The following is a 16,572-nucleotide window of genomic DNA, read 5'->3' as shown; positions in this document are numbered from 1 at the left end:
TTTTAAAATTGAAATCCTTAAAATAAAGATTTTAGTCATTCTTCAATGATGTTCGAGGGAGAAATTCAGAGGTTCATCGAATTAAAATTAGCGAAATTTTAGTTTTAAAAACACAATTTTCGTCATTCTTTATTGATATTAGAGGGGTGGATTTCAAGGGCCCCTCCCCAAGAATTTTTCGAAATTGAACTCTTAAAAATGTGGTTGTAGGCTATATTTGATAAGTTTTAGGGCCTGGTAATTTTTCGAGATTGAAGATTCAAAATCGCTATTTAGACGAATGGCGGGGTTTTCGTTGGCTCTTCCTCCTGAATAATCTACAAATTTAAACACCAGGAAACAAAATTTGAGACTATCTGTAATGATTATAGGTGAGGATTGGGGGAGCTTCTTGCACAGCATTCTTATTTTCAGGAGAGAGGCGGAACAATTTGGCTGACCAAGAATCTAACTGTTGAAGGTTTTTAACTTAAAGATTTCTTTTTAAAATAATTAAAGGTTTTTTGTTAGTACTTCTTTTCCTTGTTAAAATAACTTTGCTTTCTCCAAAACATTTTCCTTTCTTCCTTTCGGTGAGAAACAATACTTATGAAAAAAAATCAACTCAGCATTCTGGGGTAGGTATGGGTCCTCTGAACTCCTCCTCTAGTTGCGCCACATAAGAAGAGTGTAATTAAAGACTGTCTTTGATGATACTAGGGAAATGAGTTGTTTGGTGGCGTACTTCCAGATATATTTCAAAATTTAAGAATCAAAAACGCTCTTGTAAACTATCTTACATAATGTTAAAGCAAGGAATGGGGTTCATGTGTGTGTGTGTTTTTTTGAAAAATTTTCATGAATGCTATTTCAGATGATCTTTAATGATGCTTTGCAAAGAGAGGTTAGGAGGTTCTCCCTTGGAAATTTTGACAAAATTGAAATTCTAAAGACGTAATTGTAGTATCTCTTTGATGACGTTAGGTGCTAGGGGAAGGGTTTGCATCTGGAACTTTTTCCCGAACATTTTTCAAAATTGAAGTTTCAAAAATGCGATTTTTGACGATATTCAGTGATGGCAGAGAGGGGAGAGGCTCAGCCCTTCCCCCCCCCCGGATATTTTTAAAAACTAAGGTCACAAATAAAAACACAATCGCAAGCCCGCTTTAACGATAGACCAAAAGATGAAATTCTGAAAACAGGGTTCGTACGCTATGGGAAAACCGGGAAAACCTGGAATTGTCAGGGAAAATGAGTTAAAAATGTCAGGGAAATTTCCAATTTTGTCCCCAAAAAATTTTTTCCCCGGGGAATTTCATACCATGAGATCTAATCTTCGTTTTTATCGATGTTTCCTGAAAAAAATTGTAAAAGTTTTGTGGCAAAACGACGCTGGCAATAAAAAAAAGGTAACTAAAAAAAAAAACTTCCTCGACCGCCATTTTTGCCCCTCAATAGTTTACAAGAAAAAATTCCTAGGGTGAACAGGAATTATGTACAAACACAACAGGGGTGAAGACAATTTACTGCTTCTGAATCACAAGCCTGCGGATTGTAGGAGCGATCTGGAAAATCGTTTTTTATCGAAACTTTTCAGCTACGTGTGAGACTTAGTCCCCATTTTTGGTCATTCATAAGATGGAAGTAGACACGATGCTTAAATGCCCAAAGTTCCAAAAACAAAGCAGAATTAGATGTTTTCTTTAACTGCAAACTAATGAAAATAACGCAAAATGTGCTTCAAAATGAACTCTGTTATTGTATGAAATGTGGTTATAGTTTGAGAGCTCAAAAATCCTTAAAATTTATTTAGCAACTTCTTTTGCTACAAGGTGTGACTTTTGTGGGATGTTGCAAGCTACATATTTATTTTCAAACTTTTATATTTAACCTACGTTCTTTATCACACGTAAATTTTATATTTTGCACCAAAGTTATGCGCTTATGTTCTTTTCACACGTAAATTTTCCATTTTGTTTTGCGCAAAGGGGAAAATCAACATTTTCTTTCTCTATGTAAGAAATGCTTTTCTTATTTTTTTTTTTTTTGATATCTATGTAAGGATTAATTAATATGAGAGCATTTTTACAAATAATGACTTCTGATACTTTCTTCTCAAAGTACGAACGCCTTACGATGTTGGTCAGTTTTGAGGCTGTACTGGTCAAATTCAAAGCATGTGTGGAACTTTAAAATATAGTTCATTATTAAAATGATCACATGCGGTGTGTAACTTACACAGAAAGCCTACCCTTAAGTGATATTACATCAAATTTTTATTTTAGATGAAATTATTGAAACGTTTTCCAGTTTTTATGCAATAATGGTTAATTTCAAGGTCCGGGCGACCCCACAAGATATTTTTCTGTCGAAATCCTTTTGCATGACTAAATATCTCTACAAAAGGCAACTTTTCCGCACTATTATTTAACGTTTATCAGATTTTGATTTATTTTACTCCACCCTATTTATTGTTCATGTATTTATAACTTTGACTTTTATATATATATATATATATATTAGGGTGGGCCGAAAAAACTTTTTTTGGAAATCTGTTTTTGGATAGTGCGGAAAAGTTGCTATATGAACCCGTTATTATCCATAAAAAATTTTGAAAAACTGAAAAAAGGACAAAAATGCACTTTTTTCAAAAAAAAAAAAAAAAGGGGGGGGGGGCAAAAATAAAAGTTTGAAGCTAGTTTCAACAAACATTAGAAGTATCTGTCAGTGCATTAGTTGAAATCCTCAAAGATTTTTATACAATTCGTAGAATATTTAGCTACGCTCCTTTAAGACTGAAACATTGGAAAACTGAAAAAAAAAAAAAAAAAAAAAAAAATTAAAAGTAGTTTTGAAATAAGTAAGTACTGAAATGTTACGCAATACGTTACCTAGAAAAAACAGTGAAAATTCAATCAATTTTATGCGACATTTGTACGCCAATTTTAAAAAATGCACACACTCAAATAAAAAATAGTTACATAAGATGCTAATTTTTTAATCTTTGGTTCCAGTAGTTTCTTCGGGATAATAAACGGCGCTCAACTACTTCTATTATTCCTAAGATTATTTTATAGCTATTTTATATATATTTGACAAATAGAGCCCTTGAGTATTAAAAAAATATGAATCCTCTGAAGTCCTTTAAACTGATTAATGAATTGAACGCAAGTATTCTTCTTTAAGAAATGCTGTAATTCTACACTTCCACAGCTGGGAGTTAAGCAATTAAAGGGGTCCTCTCTTGCGTCCAATGTCCACAATGAGATGTCACTGAGGCATCTTATACTGGAATTTGACGGTTGCACAAAGTGGCCACATTCATATTCTGGAGCTATCGAGCAACTTCTTAGAGATTGTAAAAAAATCCGGTGGTCAAATTTGATAAAATTGACTGCAATCTTCTGGTTTTGGACATGGAAGATATAAAAAATTTAAGTATTGAACAATATTTGTATAGAATCTGTCTTGCCGTAAAAGATAGTCAGTTGTCCTTCAAGCGTGGCTGACAGTAGCCCAGGCAAACTCAGTCAGTCGTGCGCGATGGCTGACAACTGCAAACCATTTGTTACGCTTGTATATAGGCACTCCAACTCCATCAGAAAATCTTACAATACTTGTAAAGTATGTAATGTTAGTTTATGCTCCAATGTGGTTTGAAATAAAAATAAAACCGAACTGCCAGTACGGCGCCAAACATTTTTGGAAAATGATTTCTCTTGGAAGGCAGTTTCCAGACAACGTTAAGGAGATAATTTTCAAAGTTCTCTCAAGTAATGCATATTTCGCTCATCCTGAACAGCTACTGTTGACAATGTTGTTTGACTCAAGAAAATACATTCGGGAATTAGCTGTTAGGCGCATTCTGAACTCTAGAAATAAGAGGACGAAGAGCTCGGATGGTGTACGATTTTTTGAGCGTCCTAAACTCAATTTTGAAGCCGTTGATTTAGTTGATTGGGCAAACTGTGTTGTAACAGAACCAACTCTTACAATGCATAACCAAAAAAGACCAACAATGGAAAGAAATGTGCAAGGAACATTCTACAGAGTTTACTTTCGAGAAATTTCCTTGTCACACGCAAGCTGTGAAACGTTGTGTGAAACTAATAACCGAAGCTGCAATAAAAGTTCGTGGTGAAACTGCACGAGATGGATACATTCGTGCAAAACTTCATGCTAGGAAAGAACTTCCATCATTTGATAACAAGGGACAATATTATTCCAAAAAATAATATTCATTATGCATGAGGTATTATAAATCAAATTTGAAGATTTCTTTTTTAAAATTTTGTTATCTATGTATGTAATTCCAGAAAATGTATGATACATTTGCGTGATAATAATTACTATGATTAATAGTGCTATTTAATTAATAAGTCTATTTAATTTTGAAAAATAATTTTCACATTGGTTTTTAAAGAAATTAAATATTTTTTTTCATTTTTCTCCAATTTTTGATGTCGGAAAGGAGCGGTTAAATGCTCATTAAAATCAATGAAACATTTTATGGGCTCAAACTGGCTTATTATATAACATTTTCGGTGCATTCCAGCAAAATATTTGGAATTTAGTTTTTTTAAAAAAATTTCGACAAAAATTCATTTTTCTCTTTTTTTACGGTTTTTCATTGTCAAATAGCGCCGGCTAGATATTTTTTAATATCCAAGAAATTTTTTGTGAGTGCTAACTAGCTCACTACGCAACTTTTGCGCGCTATCCAAAAATTGATTTCGAAAAAAAAAATTTTTCGGCTTATTTCGGCCCACCCTAATATATATATGGGTCATTTCACATCAAATTGCCTAATGCCATGTGCACATGTGCTGTCATGTCTCAGATTTTGTCCATTATTTTTTTACTAATAAATATCTATGAGAAAAGCCCAAATTAATTTTTTTAGATTTTTTTGAATGGAAATTACGCTTTGGAGAATTTTTTCAAAATTTCAATTTTTGATCATTTTTCGGAGTCGCCGTTTTTGCATAAATTTAGAAAATCTTTCTCATTTCTTTATTTTTCAACTAATTAAGCTGAATTAGGTATCAATTTTAAGCTAATACTTTTATCTTTCAGTGTGAATGACAGAAAGTATTTTGTGAATAGTTGTGTGTTGCCACTCTTTATCTAAAGTCAGTTTTTATGTTTTTCCAATTGGGAGATTAAGTAAGTCATATCTCCGGAGTACCTACTACGATCTACATCAAATTTTTTTTGTAGCATATTTTAATCATTCTCTTGCTATGTGGAAAAAGTAGAAGGGTGTTTTTTGTTGTTTTGAAATAAAATAAAATTCATACCAAAACGGTGACTCAAAAAAATGATCAAAAATCGAATTTTTGAAAAAATGCTCCAAAGAGTAATTTTTATTCAAAAAATCTAAAAAAATTAATTTAGGCTTTTCTTATAGATATCTATTTTCAAAAAATAATAGACAAAGGAGATATGACGGCATGGCAGACTATTTAATTTAGCCGATTTGGTGTGGAATGATCCATATGTATTTAGTATTTTCTTTGTATACTATTTGTTTACTGGAATAATTATTTCATCTTTAACTTAATATGTTTGCTGTCTCATATTTTATTCCTTTTATGGTCTAGCATATCTTCTCTTTTAACAGAGGCTGTCGAAAAGAACTTCTATACATGTTGCAGATATAGATTGTCAAGCACATCGTACCTTTTGTGTTTCTGTTGGAGTGAATAGCTATCCAACTATAAGATTTTATCCTGTTGGCAGAGGGAGTGAAAATAAATTTTTGTATGTTTTCTGGATTTATTTCTATACATTAATTAATACTAAGATTGCAAATTTATTTATTTTTAAAATTTTGAACTTCTTATTTTACAAGGTATCCATAAAAAAAAAACCTTTGGGGTTTTGAAGTAAAGTTTTTTTACACAATCATGAAATTGGATTAATGTCATAAACATTTGTTTATCAAGATTTTTAATTTTTAATAGATTTGATTGTGGGCCCCTTTGTGGCATATCACCCAATCAAACTGTTCAACCCCTTCCCATGTCTTGGCTAGCAGTCTGACCTAATTCACATTGTTAACTTAATGTGATTTTTAAATCTCTGGAGATCTTTTTGAACTCCTGTATTATGCTTAGCCTTGTGTGTTCTATTCAGTTTCAAAATTTCTTGACTAATTTTCTCTTTAAATAATGTTAAGATTTTTGCAAAATAAGATGAAAGAAATATTTAAAAGCACAAAGAAAATAGACATTTATAGTTTTCTAAATTAAAACGAGTGTATGGAAAATGAAAATCAAAATAATTCTGATCTGTATCAAAACAAAATTGTTTTAAATAGCCTTAAAATAAGTTTTGGAACAAATTCATTAGTTATAAAAAATAAGAAAAACTCAGATGGTCCTTGATATTTTAGAAACTTGATCATGAAATATTAGATTTTTAAAATCATTTTCAGTTGTTTTTGTAATGAATTTTGCAATGAATTGGTAATTAATGATAAACCTAATGAGATTGATATGATTTGGCTGGAGTTGATGAGCAATAAGGGAAATAAACTACGTTTAGGGAACATTTATAGGCCACCCCACTTAAGCCAGGGTCAAGATGAACAGATGTTTAGTATTATTAGTGACATTTCAAGCAAGGGGTCAGTCATTATAATGGGAGATTTTAATTTTCCAGGAATTGATTGGAATAATTTTTACTATAGTAATAGCAGAGAAGAGGAATTTTTGAAAGTAATTGGTGACTGTTTTTTAGATCAAATTGTAACTCAGGGTACTCGACAGGACGTGATTTTGGATCTAGCTTTCTGTGATATGGAAGGTTCTGTTCAGGGGTTATGTGTAGGGGAACATATTGGAGACAGTGACCACAACAGTATTAGGTTTGGGATTAAATTTGATACGCACAAAGTAGAGAATTTTAGGTTTGTGCCCAATTTCAGAAATACTGATTTTGTGGCACTTAGGCAGAGTTTGAAAGCAGTTTTTTCTTCTGGATAGCGATGTGAATCTTCAGTGGGCAGAGTTTAAGGAAAAGCTAGCGAAAACGGTTGGGGATCATGTTCCTTTTAGGAGAAAGGGTGTCAACACTAAAATTTGGCCAATGTGGTTCTCCAGGGAAACTAAAGACGCTCTAAATTACAAGCAAGCTGCTTTTCATAGATTTAGAGAAACTGGTCACAGTGCAGATAGGCTCCAATATTGTAAGGCAAGGCGTAAATTTAAGTATTTGGTGCGGATTCAGAAAAGAGAGTTGGAGCAAAGACTGGCAGATAACATAAACAGGAATCCCAAGAGGTTTTTTGCATACGCTAATTCGGGGAAAGTTCGAAATAGTCATGTTGGGCCACTGGTTGATGAGCACGGAATTTTAATTCAGGATGATAGTGATATTGCTAATGTTCTTAATAACTTTTTTTCGAGTGTTTTTAACGATAACTGTATCTCAACAGTTGACACCAACAAGACACAAGCTATAGTACAGCTTGAGGACTTTGTATTTTCCAGGGATGACCTTTTACTTTATTTGAAAAAAAATTAAGGAGACTAAGGCTCCGGGACCTAATTATATTTATCCAAAAATTTTAGTTGAATGTGCGGAGGAATTAGCAGATGTAATCGTAAATATTTTCAATGCTTCTTATAACTTGGGGACAGTGCCAGAGGACTGGAAGCTGGCTAACATTACACCGCTCTTCAAGAAAGGGTCTAAAGGGAGTGTGGGAAATTATAAACCTGTGAGTCTAACTTCGGTGGTTTGTAAAATTTTTGAAACATTGATAAAAATTAAGATAGTACATTTTCTAGAGACTAATAATCTATTGACTAGTTTTCAGTACGGTTTCAGGAAAGGCAAATCTTGTGCAACTAATTTATTACATTTCTATGAGAAAGTTACCATGGCTTTGGACACTAAGAAGCCTGTAGATGTTGTTTACATTGATTTTCAAAAAGCTTTCGATAAGGTACCGCATGTTGCTCTACTTAGCAAATTAGCTGATATAGGAATAGGAGGGAAAACTTTCATTTGGGTAAAAAACTGGCTGACCGGAAGGAAACAAAGGGTAGTTGTAAGGGGAAATTATTCTAATTGGAGTGAGGTTTTAAGCGGGGTTCCTCAAGGATCAGTGTTAGGGCCTGTTTTGTTCATTGTTTTTATGAACGATATTCACAAAAATATTTCTGGGAACATGAATTGTTTTGCTGATGATGTCAAAGTTATGGGGACTGTAGATAATGAAGAACAAGCAAAACAGCTGCAAGAGGATCTAGATCATATTACGGAGTGGGCTGATAAATGGGGTATGGCTGTTAATGTTGGGAAATGTCAAGTGCTACATTTAGGGCATGGAAATAAGTGTACAAGTTATTATTTGCAAGGTTCAGTCATTAGTCAGGCAGACAAAGTTACTGATCTGGGGGTCTTAATGAGTCAGGATTTAAAGTTTAGCCAACAGTGCAGCATTGCTAGTAACAAGGCCAATAAGATGCTTGGGTTTATCAATAGATCTATTTCAAACAAATTTAAAGAAGTTCTTCTGCCCTTATATAGAAGTTTGGTAAGACCTCATTTGGAGTATGCTGTTCAGTTTTGGTCTCCTTATCTTAAGAAAGACATTAATGTATTGGAAAGGGTTCAAAGGCAAGCTACAAGGCTAATAAATGGACTTTCTCACTTAGACTATGATTCCAGGCTTAGAAGGTTAAAAATGTACAGTCTTGAGCAAAGAAGAGACCGAGGGGACATGATTCAGTTGTTTAAATTTATTAAAATGAAAGATGTTACGGGGGCTGAAGTTTAGCACTGAAAACAGGACAAGGGGTCATTGTTTTAAGCTATTTAAATCTCAGGCTAACATGGATATTAGGAAAAATTATTATTATAGCAGGGTAGTGGAACCTTGGAACAGTTTATCGGAAGAGGTGGTAATGAGCAAGGGAGTAGATAGTTTTAAGAGGGCCATTGATCTTCACTGGGGATTGTAAATTGACTAGGAACCAGTCTAGCTGGGCCCAGAGCCTGTTGCTGGTCGTCACTTTTGTATTTGTATTTGTAATGTATGTAAATTACACCCATGGGTGCAAGTTTGGTGATGAGTTCAATACAGAAAATATTTTCAGCCCCCCCCCCCCCCGCATGCGTACTAAAGGAAAATTTTGTGTATAAATGTTGTAGATTTTAACAATGCCAGTTTTGGAATCTGTGTTTGATTTGAATTTTAAGCCTTTAAATTGTAATATTTAAGCGTTTTGATGTCATAATTCCAAAAACCTAAAAACCACCAACAACGGATGGGAGGGAGGGTCTGGGGGTTCTCCCCCAGAAGTTTTTTAAATAGGAGTCCAAAAAACACAATGGTAGGCCATTTTGGTAAAGTTCAGGGAAAGGAGGCATTCAGGGACTCTTGCAAACTGATAGTCGCAAAATCACAATATTGGGCGAACCTTCAAAAATATTAGAGAAAGAGGATGGCACTCTGGGCTCTTGCCGAAAGTGAAACTTTAAAATCAAAATTGTACTCCATCTTTCATAATGTTTATACGCTTTTTGAATACATTATCAAAGGGATGGTGTTCAGGAACCCTCCTTTAGCAATATTTCGAAATTGAAGTTCCAAAAATGCAATTTTAGACGATGTTGGATAATGTTAGGGGTAAAAGCGTTCGCAGCTCCCCACCATTAGTTTTTTTCCGATTGTAAACATTTTTATTGTAGTAATAAAATCGCTTGGGACATAAGATTTTCACTTTTGCAACATAAATCAATTCTGATCGGAAAGTCTACCCAAGGTAGCGCCAACAAACCAGAAAAGAAGGAAAGGTGGGGGAAGGGTATGGGCAACTAATGATAATGGACTGGCACCATTCCCTCACACAGTCTTCATTTGAAAAACCATTCTTTTATAAGATAGCAGGTGGTGAAAATAGCAATAAAAAAACCGCTTCAGTGAAGTAGATATATTTTTTTAACGAGGTACACTTTCCAATATTCATTTTGGATATAAGGGAATGAATCCTTATCTCAGGCAGGGCTCCCAAATCACATACCTCTTAAGGCTCTCAAATACAGCCTAAATTGTGGCGTTTTAAATATTTCAGCATCAAAAAATCGGGAAGAGAACTCCCGAACCCCTTACTCTGAGTGAGTCCTAAATTTGAATTTTCAAGGCTTCAGTTTCAATATTTTTTTCTAGGAATAGTACCCTCCTTACCTATAAACATGACTTTTTACCACCTAAAAAATTTAGTACTTTAATTTCGGAAACGTTTTGAAAGAAGCTTCCTACACCCTTCCCCCTTAAGTCATCCAAAGAAAGCCCAAAACAGAGCTCTTAAAATTTCAGAAATGGAAATATTTCAGGCTGGGTGGTGGAATACCCCCTCCCCCTCATTGTGTTTACGAGTTATTTTTCCATTGAAAGAGCAACTCCCCTCTCCACATTGTCAAAGACAACCCAAAGTTTTAAGACTTCAATTTCAAAAATGTTTCGAGAAAGACCCCCCCCCCTGAATTCCCTAACTCTTAATTCACTCAAAAATAGCCAAAATAGTATTTCTTCAGCATGGAGAAATTTTTGGGGGCGAGAGCTCCCTAATTCCTTAAGTTGTATTGGGGAAATTTTTCAGAGTTCAAGTATTTATATTTTTTATAAATTCTAAATTTAACTTAGGGTGTCACTCACCAGATGGGTATCACCCAGAGTGGACCTTCCCCTTTCAAGAAAAGTTTTTTGACTTTGCAAAAAAGTTTTTTTTTCTCTCTAGTTACAGCTTGAATAGCAAAAATTGAAAGCACACAATTTGACCAACATCTATTTGTTAAATATTAAAGGGGAGCAAATTAATCCTTTTCAATTTTTAAAGAAAATGGGATTTTCAAGTAATCTCACTTTTAAAATCCTAACTATTGGAAAATTTGATTTTGAAATTCACTTTCCAACGTTGTATGCATCAAAGGTTTACTGTAAAATACAACGCGAAAATTTCATGAAAAGGAATTAATATTTTGATCTTTGTTTAGAGGTTTTTCCCCCTTCCCATGAGGGGGAAAAAATAGAAAAAATAAAACCAAATGAAAATAAAAATCAGGTGTCGGATGTTCCAAAATTCAGTATTCAGAGTCGAAGTCGGCCATTTTCCTTCCGACTCCGCAGCCCTGGTTCTGAATACTTCAGCTTTGAATATTTCTCGGGGAAGGGGGCCCCGAACCTCAAGACAATTTAAAGTTGCGTTTTTAAGACTCCAGTTTCGGAATTTCGCCTAAAGAGAGCCCCCACCCCCTCTTAACATTACCAAAGTTTTAATACTTCAATTACAAATCTTTTCGGGAGAGGGTCTTAAATTCCTTTTTTCTTAAATGATTTAAGTATAGCCTCAAATAGTTTTTAATACATCAGCTACAAAACATTTTAATGTTAGAACACCAAAACCATCTCTCATTCCTTCACCAAAGATTTCCTAAATTAGTGTTTTTAAGACTCCAGTTTTCAATTTGTTTACGAACCTCCCCATCCCCACATTTACATCATTAAAGGCAGCCTAAACATATTAGACTTTTAAGAGTCTACAGAGGAGAAATCCCGAACCACTCCTAAGCTTCAAAAATGGCTTTTGATTCTGTTTTTCGATATTTTATATTGGAGCCCTTGAGAACCCGCCCCCCCCCCCCTCTTAGATTGTCCAAGATATAAACGTTTTTTGACCTGAGTATCGCGGGTTAATTTGCAAACTTACCCTCTTTGCAAGAGCAGCATTTTTTCGCGACCTCGTGCTGCGGTTATTTTTCTTGTTTTCTTTCTCTCTGTCTCCCCACCCCCCACCATATTTCTCTTCGAGCGAGTGTGTGATTGAATGACATTGGAATTTAGTGATTCCTCTAGTCTTTATCAAAAATACAGAAACGGTTGCCCATTGGTGTTTTAAACCAGCTTGAAATTTCCCCCTGATTCTTTCTATAATTCTCATTTTCATTAAAATTTTCAAAATCCCTGATAGTTCCTGTTTTACCTGGTATGTGGACTCCCTTTGCTGTGGTGTAAACATTTCATCTCGTCAGCAATCATTCTCAATCAGATTCAACTCTAAGAAATTTTAAGCATGCACAGAATTTTCATTTATGCGTGTAAAGTTTGCAAGGAAAAAAAGGTAGATTTAAAAAAAAAAATGGAAGGATGATCGAAAATAGCAAGAAAAAAGGCTAAATTTTCAATTTAAGATGATTATTTCAAAAAATCAGGGAGAATAGCAAGCAACTCTGAAGTCTGCAATGCAGTGAGTTGGAAATAACAGACCTACACCTAAAAAACGTCACACAGCGCAAATCTAAAAGTCACTCCTCGAAAAGCATGTTACAAACATAACAAGCCCATGGCGGAAAATCGAGAGAATGTCGTTGTAAATTCGTGGTAATGGAATGGTCCAGTAATTAAAGCATATTTTTCAAACACTCAATTTTTCTTTTTTAAGTAAAAACTGAAAGAAAGTCATTGAATTTCTTTCCGTCCCGACCTCCGTCTCCGAAATTTTGTCCAAGACAGAAATCCGTCCTGAGACAGAAGGTCTTGCACTATGATTACACTATATATATATATTTTAAATTTTACCCATGATTGTTCAAAAGTCAATAAAGAAAGTCCAAGTTGTTGATGTTCAAAAGTCAATAAATTGGAGGATTTTTTTTTTGACTTAGAAATCTTCTCGTGTAAAACTCAAACCAAATCAATATTCCAAAGCTTTTCCTTATTGATTTAAAACTACCAAAATATATTAAACTTCTCAAACAATTTCATAGCATTCTAACTCACAACTTATAACATTCAACATTTTATTTGAAAATTTCTAATGATACTTCTTTTTTATATTGTGCACATGTCTTACAAATATAGTTTGAAAATTTAAATGTCATCATTATGAAGCAGGGCTGGCAAGTTTCTGCCAGGGCAGTTAAAACCACTGGTAAAAACCGGTTGAAACCGGCATGGCAAAAACCACTTTCTGTCACATTTTTGGCATAAACTGACAAAAAATCTCAAAATGCCCCCCCCCCCCCCCCAAAAAAAATTGACAGACAGTAGAAAATGCATGGAAAAAATAATTAACTTTTAATCAAAGCACAGTTTAATTTACAATATTATCACAATTCAGAATCAAATGTTACATTGTTTGGACCCTGCAGTTGCTTCTTGGAAAAAAGTGGTTCCAAAAATCTAAATAGTTTCTCAATTATATTCTTGCAACAGAAGAGCTAGCAGGCAATGCATCAAGGTTATATTCATAAAACTTTCAAATTGTACATTTTTTTAAACTGGTCCATCATGTAGTAACTGGGGTAGTGGTAAAAATTCGACTAGAAAAATGTGTTTCGAGAAGTGGGGCCAATTTGTTTTGCAAAGCTGTGATATTAAGTACAAAATCTAGATTAATATTGGCAAGTAAAATTTGACACTTTCTTCTTGAAGCACATGATAATTTCAATCACAAGCAATTTAGATGAAGCTAATTTGTGAGCAATAGGGTGCGTCTTATTTTTAAAGGTGTTATTTTTTCATGAGGCACCCTCTCATTTTGTTCCTTTGGATGAAAAAAAAATTCTCATATATGAAATATAAAAATTGAATAATATTTAGAGGGTGCTACCACTGCTGCAAAATTTGTCAACTCTCTCTCTTTTTATTTTTTTTTTAAATTTATTTATTTAGTCTGGATAATAAGTAGCAATCAGTGAAAAGTTTGTATTGTCACATGGAAGTAACAAAGAGAAAAATTACAATATTGCTGAATGTAAAAGACCGACAGTGTAAACCTGTGGTATGAATGGCATTACCGAACTTTCAAATGCTTTTTTGACATTATTACATAAAATGACAACCATGAAATGCTTATTATTTTCTTGTATATATAAGAAATAGGTATTTGTGTTATGCTAAACTCAACCAACCTAATTTCATGGTGATTAAAAATATGTCAAAAGTTGATTTTTACATCATATTTTTCACAATGAATGTAATTTTAATCATTGGTAGCCAAGGGCGCCGACTTGCAAAAATTATTGAGGGGGCTAGACGTCACCGGTGGTCCTGGGTTTATGAACTCCCATGGCGCTCCCCCCCCCCCCAACTTTTCCCAAAAAAAAGTTCAGATATTTTGAACCTTGAAAATGCCAATTTATATATTTTCTGGTGTATGTGATTTATACTAACAAACAATATGTAGCATGTCGTTTTCAAAGTCAATCTAAGAATTTGTATACAAATTTTCTGGTTCAATTAGATCATGTCACTTATCTTCAGTGTGGGACATTTTTGCAGTTCTATTTTGGGGGAAGTCGTGCAGTTCCGTGGCTAGGCATTGATATAAGGTGTAGGGCACTTGACTTGCATGGAAGGGCGCCCTAAATACAGCCTAAATACCCAGCACCTAAATACCCAGTGCGCCTAAATACAAAAAAATATTGGGAGGGTGGGGGGCATGCCCGCGGGAGAACCCCGAAAACTCTACTCTCGCTAACTCGACACATGTTTTGGCTTTGAAAAACGAAAAACAAAAAAAAAAAAAAAAAACAAAAAAAAAAGGAAAAAGAAAACCCCACATGTACGGTGTTTTCGTAAAAGAATAGTTTAATTTATAGTATAATAATTTTGTTTTTAGACTATTACAGAATAGTGAATTTATATATATATGAAAAGATTTAAATTATATTTAAATAAACTATCATTAAAAAAAATAAAGCATAAGATATTGCTGTCGCACTTTGATTAATAAGTGAAATAGCTAATTTAAACTTGCTTTGAATAAGGCTCAGAGTTCATTAAATAAAAATAATATCCCACAGTTAATTTGTTTAATAAAGTTAACATAGTATGTAAATAGCGGGTTTTTATAGAGTCTTATACACTAAAAATATTTAAGTATTTGAAAATAACTAATGCAGTACTATAGTAATACGGTAATAAAATAATACTAATATTTCGAAATTTTGAATCTAACATTCTGTATGTAGTTAATTCTCTATTACAGAGATTTTTAAACTTGCTTTAAATACCAATATTAGGGCTGTCTTTAGAAAGGTGCGAATGTCGACCGCCTGACTAGATTACTGAATTTGAAGTCGTTGACGTCTGGTCGAATATCCAATTCATCAAAAATATCTCGGTGGTTATGAAAGTTGTTCAATCGCATCCCATTGTTGATCGGACAGACTATCCGCAGGTTCGCACACTGGGACAAATTTAAGCGCTCGCAGCACCGTAACACTATCATTATTCACACCACTCGTTTTCAGTTAACCTGCTTTTAACCATAAAAATTATTTGTTGTAACTCATTGCTGAATGTATTTTACAAGGTACTTCAAACAAGGAAAGATTACTATCTTCAAGCAAGGAAAATAAAAAATACTGAGACAAATTTGTGAGTTTAGAAAGGAATAAATAACTAATAATTTTCTTAAATTATTGGGGGGGCTCTGCCCCTCAAATTTTTTTTTGAGGGGGCTCGGGCCCCCTCAGGCCCCATGGAGTCGGCGTCACTGCTGGTAGCACCCCCTAAATTATGTTCAAATTCTACGAAAATTTTATGTGTGAATTTTTTCATCAAAAGGAAGCAATTAAAGGGGTGCCCCATAAGAAATTCAAAACTTTTTTAAAAAGTGCATTATAAGACACACCCTAGTGAGCAAATTACCAACAGTAATGCCAGTTTAATTCTGTATGTGACTCCTCTATCTAAGAACCCATATGATTTTCGTCCTTTGTTAGATTAATCCAAATATTAGGAGCATCAACAAATGAAAATTTCCCTTTCTAAACTAAATCAAGGGCACTAGCATAAAATTTTATTTTTTATGATGAAATGAAGTTTAATTTTTTAGTTTACCTAAACAAATAATTTAGTAATTACTTTAGTTTTTTAAGACAATTTTAAGTTTTTGCCAGTTTCTGCCGGTTTTAACCGGTTATAACCAGTTTCTGTCACTGGCACGGCAAAAACTAGTTTCTGCCAGCAGAAAGCCAACCCTGTTATGAAGGTGTTGTTGTAAATATTTTTCATTGAATTCTAGTAATAAGCAGCAAGATTGAAGCAATTTTGATTTATTTTCTTCATGATCTTGTATCTAAATTTAGTTGTTGTTACTCCACATTTATGAATGTGCTTAAAACTTTTCAAAAGTTTTAAATTTTGCTGTTTTATTTTTAAAGTGGAATTATGTTCTTAGCATTTTATCATACACCTCCAAAATGTATTTTTCATGTACATGCCCTTTAGCTTTAGCATACTTTCGGGCTGTTTAACACTCTTCGGACACTTGGACCGTAAATGCTTCCTGTCTTGTCCAAAATCCCAACCATGTTTGATAACTATACTGCCGTGCACAAAAGACCTTTCTGCGGTCGAGTTCAAAATGAGAAATTTCCATTTAAAGTTTTATGCCTTGATACACTTGATTCAGATTTTTTAAAACAAATATTTCTCATTTACAAACGACCATAGTTATTGACTGGGATATTTTTAATGATGACCATGATATATTTTTTTAATGACCATGATATTTAGATAACCACTTTGTGACCCCAACTCCATTTTGATTAAAAGCACAGGTACGGCTT

General features: G+C 33.8%; 1 protein-coding gene across 1 annotated transcript in view; it reads left to right on the top strand.

Annotated features, from left to right (window-relative positions):
* The window catches only part of LOC129230726 (dnaJ homolog subfamily C member 10-like), a 116,118-nt gene that overhangs the window by 85,711 nt on the left and 13,835 nt on the right, over nt 1–16,572 (top strand). Inside the window, exon 14 of the mRNA XM_054865149.1 lies at nt 5,603–5,742. Within this exon, the coding sequence (XP_054721124.1) occupies nt 5,603–5,742 (140 nt within the window). The remainder of the gene's footprint in view (nt 1–5,602; nt 5,743–16,572) is intronic.

Source organism: Uloborus diversus, chromosome 1 (assembly GCF_026930045.1).
Source record: "Uloborus diversus isolate 005 chromosome 1, Udiv.v.3.1, whole genome shotgun sequence".
Lineage (NCBI taxonomy): Eukaryota > Metazoa > Arthropoda > Arachnida > Araneae > Uloboridae > Uloborus > Uloborus diversus.
The sequence above is the reverse complement of the archived record's forward strand: the minus strand, read 5'-3'. Positions and strand labels throughout refer to the sequence as shown.